At 36.9% G+C, this 7156-nt stretch overlaps 1 protein-coding gene across 1 annotated transcript in view; it reads left to right on the forward strand.

The window, feature by feature from the left end:
- Window positions 1–1031: 1031 nt before the first annotated feature.
- LOC107743735 (forkhead box protein N1-like) overlaps window positions 1032–7156 on the forward strand; it is a 7704-nt gene continuing 1579 nt past the window's right edge. Inside the window, exons 1-7 of the mRNA XM_016557128.1 lie at window positions 1032–1166; window positions 1270–1293; window positions 2000–2317; window positions 2625–2732; window positions 3542–3660; window positions 4225–4321; window positions 4794–5001. Of these exons, the coding sequence (XP_016412614.1) occupies window positions 1032–1166; window positions 1270–1293; window positions 2000–2317; window positions 2625–2732; window positions 3542–3660; window positions 4225–4321; window positions 4794–5001 (1009 nt within the window). The remainder of the gene's footprint in view (window positions 1167–1269; window positions 1294–1999; window positions 2318–2624; window positions 2733–3541; window positions 3661–4224; window positions 4322–4793; window positions 5002–7156) is intronic.

A 7156-nucleotide genomic window follows, 5' to 3' on the forward strand; every position in this document is an offset into this window, starting at 1 on the left:
CTGCTTCTCTTTCATGGTTTGTTGGTAATTTTAATGAGTTTTTGGCTCAAACAGCACAGTCTGCTGACAGTAAGTGAGAGTGGCCTGAATTTCCCGGAATACCAGATACTTATGTGGCCTTATGTTTTACCTGTTTATGATCAGATAGCAGCCAGGGCAGTGAAATACAGCAAATCGGGCCTCTTTCACTGCAAAAGAGAACATAGACCAGCACTGTTATAGAAAATGCATAGCAGACAGTTGGAAAGGGATTTTCATTACAAGCAGTTACACAGTTATGGCACGTAAAACTGTAGGTTTGCCCAAAGGCCAAATAGGTAGGGAGACAGATTGTTTGGAGACATGGAAAATGCCTTTAGGAAAAAATGACTTAAGGTTGATTGTTACTGTAATAAATAATGTGCATATATTCACAGTGAGGTGATTTTGCATTAACTGGTTGCATTTGCATTAATGTATAAATGGATATATATTCCTATGTTGTGAAATGTGCTTGAAAACAGGACCATGTGTGCCTCCAATTTTGCAAGGGTCAAGCCAACAAGCATGACAGCATTCCTCTGTGTAACACCACAGACCCTGACACTTGGGTGTGAAAATGTTTGAGGGTAGCCTACATTGCTGTTTTTTTTTTGGGAGACCATATTTGTATATTACAGTATCTCTATTTGGGCTATTTATCAATCTGGTCGCCGTGATTTTGCCAAGTAAGACATGTTCATCAACATCTTTTGTTGATCCTGGATCAACATTACTGTCCAGAAATATAGACTAAACCCAATCCCTACCCCTAAACCTAACCCTACCCATAATTTATTCCTAAAATCAGTGTGAAATGATAGCTGATTAACAAGGGTGTAGAAGCACCTAATCCTGATCGTAAGCCTAAAACAGATATTTCCTGAAAAGTTATCCCTCAATTCTGATTGGTTAATTGGAATGTTGTTCCAGTACATGTTGTACTTGGTGAAATCACGGTCACCTTATCAATCTATACCTGTGGTGTTTTGAAGAAGCATGTTGTAGTGACGATGTCCTCTGAGTCCCAGGGCCTGCCTTTCCCATCTGTAAGCAGCAGCAGCAGAAGCTCACCGATTCCTTCTCTAGGCGACCCTCAATCCTTTGACCATCTAGGGTTGCTCTGCATTCAGATGCCAGAATCACAGGTATTAATCATTTAATTTTAGTTTTCATTTTTTAATCAATTTTGTTTACTTTGTTTTGAATTATGTCATTTTATAGACTTCTTTTTTCATATTCTTTTTACAGAACTGTCAACCAGTCAATAAACAGGTAGGTATATAGACAGACCATGAATGAATAAATAAGATGTTTTATCTTTCTACTTGCATCGTGATAGATAGATAGATGGATGGATGGATGGATGGATGGATGGATGGATAGATAGATAGATAGACAGACAGATAGTGTTTTTGAAAAATGACATATAAGGTAATCTATCTTCTGTATGTGAATCCAGATGAAACTCTCTGACAAGTCGTTGGTTCTACAACATCAGTCCAGACTGTTCTGTAGTTACCGCTTTTTAAAAACTGCTGCTCACCAGCTGCTCTGATTATGACACTGTGTCATAATTATTACGGTATGATGAGGACATGAACCCCTGCACAAGGCACTATTAAAGGACACAAGACCCCGGGGCAGAAATAGAAGTATTTCATCCTGCCTTTTCGTCAAATCCTTTTGATTTTTTTTAATATTAATTAATTATGGCCCCCAGGGAAGGCAGTGTCACATTAAATGCTTTTATGGACTCTTTAGCAGATCAAAGATCTTTACGTGCTACTGCATTTCCTCTTGGAAAACTGCTTCACGTTAAAGAGTGCATTCATTAGAAATGAAACTGCGGCGCGGCTTTACCCGGAATATGTTTCACATATATTGATACTATACAATTTTAGGTTGTATCAAATTTCTTATTGATGCAGGTTTGATAGATATTATATGTTTTTACATGATTTCGTTGTTTAATCTATAGTGTCACCAGAGCAATGTTGGAGAAGAGTTTGCACCGTACTCCCAAAGAGAAAGCGTTCCCTACAGGCAGAAGAGTGCCGAGTGCTTTCGTAGACACAGTGTAGACGGAAGCCCTGTTGGACAAGAATCTGGCCTAATGGAGAACAATCACTACCATCCATACAGGCGTCAATGCAGTGAAGGGGCCATCAGTGAGGTTCAGACCTTCAGTTGTCTCAGAAGAGCTGGATCGGTTGGGAAACTCACCACAAGTGATGGAATGGAGGAGCAATCCTCTTGGACTCCATTAAGCACTGATGTGGAGACCACCGGTGTCATGGTGAGACTGAGGGACTATTTAATCAAAAATTTAAGCTTTCTTGTTCAGGTGAAAAAAACGTTTAGAGGAATTTGCACAGTATAGAAAAATAATTAAAAAGAAAGGAAAATCATACAGCATATAACTAAAGTCAAGATAACCTATATGGCATGAAAGCTCTTTTAAATTCTTGCCAGGGGCAAAAGACATAGAAACAAGAAAACCTGCCAGGCAGATGTGCAAGCAGATGTCCTTATTACACTTTCTAAAGATGCATTAACATATGATATGTCAGCATTAAGTAGATCGTGGTCTGTTCTTGGGGCAGGGAACTCAACACCCCTACAGTGAGCCTCAGACGAGCTCTGAAGAACCTCCCGGCTTCACGGCAGTAACCCATCAGACATACAGTCCCATGAGTCCTCTACAACATCAGGTACACCTGATATTGACAGAGTGAAAGAATGCGTGATATACTGATTATATAAACTAACATTCACATTTTTTTTTATGTTTATAAGAAGTCTCTTATCTCACCAAATCAAAAATACAGTAAAAACTGTAAGATTGTGAAATATTATTATGTGTTTTATATTTAGAAATATTTTTAAATGTAATTTATTCTTGTGATGCAAAGCTGAATTTTCAGCAGCCATCATTCCAGTCCTGAGTGTCACATGATCCTTTAGAAATCATGTTTATTTGATGCTCAAGAAACATTTCTTATCATTAACAATATTGAAAGCCGCTCCATAATATCTTTGTGGAAACCATGATATGTTTTTCATGATTTTTTGATGAATAGAAAGTTTAAAAGAACAGCATTTATTTGAAATAAAATTCTTGGTAACATTATAAAAGTCTTTAGTGTCACTTTTGATCAGTTTAATGCATAATTCTTGATTAAAACAACTTAAAATGCATCCTGCACTTTTGAACTGTAATGTATGGCTATATATAAATGATAAGGAAGTCAGTATGACTACTGTAGGTAAGCCTTGGCATGTGTAAGAAGGTAGAAATGATCAAATGGTTTTGGATGCATGTTCACAGTTAAAACATTGGCAGGAAGTTCTGCTACATCTTTAGACTGACAAATAACAAAGACTCACGCTTGTTGAATATGGGTGTAGTACGTAAAGGAAGCTTAAAAATGAAAATCTTTTTTTTTTTAAAACTACTACTAACCACACAAATAAGCATTTATTATGGCGTTTAATTTTTTGTGTGTATGACTGTCTCTAGCTTTACTCTTCAAGAGGAATAGACACTATTTCTCACTACTATAACCCAAACCTCTCAACACAAACATCTCAAGACAATTCTGTCCAGACACTCTACCCTAAACCTGTCTACTCTTACAGGTACGTATGTGCACTTCAACTGTTCTATCCTGGTAAACTAAGGAATCTTTTCAAAGTAGCTCATTCTCTAAAACGTCTGTTCACTGTCATCTGAAACCTGTTAGCTCTAAATAGTCTCAGGGTCCAACATATTATACAACAGTTAGTTTAGTCAGACTGTCAGTCTGTGCAGTAGTAATGGAGATTTTTCAGTGATTCTTTCTGCAGGTTACATAGACAGTAGGTGGTGACAAGTGACAGTGTTATGAGTAAGTCACTGAATTAATTTAACCGGTTCATTCAGGAACAAAACATTTACAGTACAACCTAACTGCCATTCTATTTAAAATTATTATATTATTCTTTTTAAAAAACTAAACTGCTGACAGCTAAACTATGTAATCAGCAGTCTGTAATGAAAAGATTTCATTCCTATCATTATTCATGTGAATGTGCTGTCACTTTGGATAAAATTGCTTGCCAAATGCATAAAAATGTAACTTACAACACATCCAAACAAATCAAAATAAACCAATGCATCACAGTTTGATTGGTAATGTTTCATTGTTGAATATTTCTTTTCAGTATTCTCATCTTCCTGGCTCTGAGGAATAGCAAAACAGGCAGTCTACCAGTAAGTGAGATCTACAGCTTCATGACAGAGCATTTCCCCTACTTTAAGGTAAACTGCACTACCGCATCTCAGAATAATTTCTACATCTAATATACTTTGATCTACAGTGATACCTTGGAGAAGCCTGTGCATGATTAATGTAACAAATACAGAATGCAAACAGAGTTATTTACCAGGAGTAATTTCCTCGGGCTTTGTGGAATATGCCTGTTATGGCATGATCTTTATATACCTGATGATTTGGTTCACCCTCCTCTTGACACTGTGCTGGTAAAGGGATTTACAGTGTGACATTATTTTGGCTCATCATCATTAGGTAAACATGCAGATCCATACCTATCCAGTGTTGACTTCACTGAGGGAAGGGTTGTAAGAAAGATGCTTGGTTAGAGAAATGAATGGTGCAATCTCTATTTTAGATTCAGTTCTTCCTGTGAACACCTTAGAATATTCTAAAAACCAACTTAGCAACCACTTTCCAATGCCATAATGAACCACTATTTTATTTGTTATTCCTCAGACAGCACCTGATGGCTGGAAGAATTCTGTCCGACACAACCTCTCTTTGAACAAATGCTTTGAGAAAGTGGAGAACAAGAATGGGAACTCTTCTCGAAAGGGCTGCCTGTGGGCCCTGAACCCAGCGAAGGTAGAAAAGATGCAGGAGGAACTTCACAAGTGGAGACGTAAAGATCCCCTGACTGTCCGGAGGAGCATGGCCCGACCAGGTACGCAAAGGGATCAGATGCCATTAGGCAAATACTGTAATATTCAAGGTCATATTTGTTGGTCTGAACATTATAATGTGCAAGAAATGTCCCAGATTACCCAAATTCACCTATGCAATATGATTATTGTAAATGCATTGTATACGTATGCTCCTATCCTTTTATATAAAAAAAATGCTTTCATGTTATTTTAATGCTAAAATGTTTACAAATATAAATAATAATTCTACAATTACAACAATTTTATAATAATAAAAATCTATATTCAGAATAGACAAAGAAAGACAAAGTATATTTGGTATTTCCTGTTGCAAAATACAAAGAGATCCACATCCAGGTACTCGCATAGTAAGCAAAGTAAAAAGGCTTTATTCTAAGACAGGGCTACATATTAAAAGACACCAACGCGTATCAGCCCTTCTCAACCTAAATATAGATACACCTGTGAGTAACTATACATTTTCCGGATCTAACCACTAGATGTCTCTTGGGAGTTCATGGATTTCTCCAACAATCCAAAAACTTTCACATACGACCCAAAAATAATGAAATGAAATAGCCAATATCACAGACAATCCCAAAAAACATTACAGTAAAAAAAAAAAATTTTTTTGCAGTATACAGAAGTATATTTTCTCAAACCTATATAAGAATAAATATATCACAATTGAACAAATAAAAATGAAAAGCACCTCAAAGCAAAACTAATAATTACAAAAATGGAGAAAAATCTATATATTCATTAAGACCAGGATATGAGAGAGCATTCAATTTATGTATCCAATAAGTTTCCCGTTGCTTTAACCGTCTAAGTCTATCTCCACCTCTGATATTTAATGTCACATGTTCGATTCCAATGGCCTTCAAATTACTATCATTACCATGCTTGGCCTGTATAAAGTGTTTCACCATCGGATAGTTCATGTTACCAGTCTGTATTGCATATCTATGTTTAGCCAATCTATCACGTAACTTCCTCTTAGTGAGTCCCACATAAAAACACTTACATGGACATTCCAATCTGTAAATTAATAAAATCTGTGATCTCAAATTTCTTCTTGTTTCTTTTGTCCTCAAAGGTATTAGCCCGGACCATATTGATGCAATAATTACAGTTACCACAGCTAAAATTCCCTTTAGGTCGTCTTAGCCATGTTTCCCGTCTTGAAGCTGGAAGAAAACTCCTCACCAATTTGTCCTTTATTGTTGGAGCACGTTTAAAAGTAAAAACAGGGGATTCTTTGAAAGTTTCTCTTGGAGTCTCATCAACTTGTAAAATATTCTTTACAATATTTTGCGACAAAATGTAACTTGTTGTTAAGACCTACATTTAGTTTATGTTTTTTGTTCAACAATTCATCCCTCTTGAGCAACTGGACTTTACCATGAGCTTCTTTTAATATTGATGAACTATATCTTTATTGAAAACGCTGTGTCAAAATAGTAGATTGCGCCTCAAAATCCTCATCTGAGTCACATATCCGTCTCAATCTCTGAAATTGTCCATACGGGATATTCTTAATTAGCTACGGAGGATGGAAACTTCTCCATTCAGAATAGTATTTCGATCAGTAGCCTAGGTTTTAGAAGGTTTTTTCTAGGGCTCATCTGATCTACTGCACTACCATAACTGAATCTTAAGTCAGATGCATATACGATCACAACATATAAGGCATTTGTGTTATAATAAACATGCAGCGGCACCGTCTCCATCTCAGTCTCTGTCCGGTGCGGGTAAAATAATTATAATGCTGAAGGTGAGGTACTCACCTTCATATTTCTTTGTTAAATAACTTATAAAGTAATTTGAAAACCTTGTGTGAGACGTAATTTCACAAACAAGCGAGTGAATCTCCGCGCGCGCCCTCTCTCTTTCTCTCAAAATACGCAAATGGCTTCAAATCACCACATCGCGTCTGTCTATAAGCGAGCTGCACGCTGCACAGTTTACACAAGAATTGTCACTTGCACAATCGAGGCAGTGTCTCATCGTCACTAAAGTTTATTAATTGCATTACTTTTAAATTTCTTACCAGTGTTTAACCATTCAGCGCTCGCGCGCTATCCTGGAGACCATGCGCATATGCACACTCGCAGCGCACACACATAACGCCAGGTTCACATTACTCCGTTTGCAGTGCATACATGGTGCATA

Source organism: Sinocyclocheilus rhinocerous, unplaced genomic scaffold (assembly GCF_001515625.1).
Source record: "Sinocyclocheilus rhinocerous isolate Xijiao unplaced genomic scaffold, SAMN03320098_v1.1 scaffold166, whole genome shotgun sequence".
Classification (NCBI taxonomy): domain Eukaryota; kingdom Metazoa; phylum Chordata; class Actinopteri; order Cypriniformes; family Cyprinidae; genus Sinocyclocheilus; species Sinocyclocheilus rhinocerous.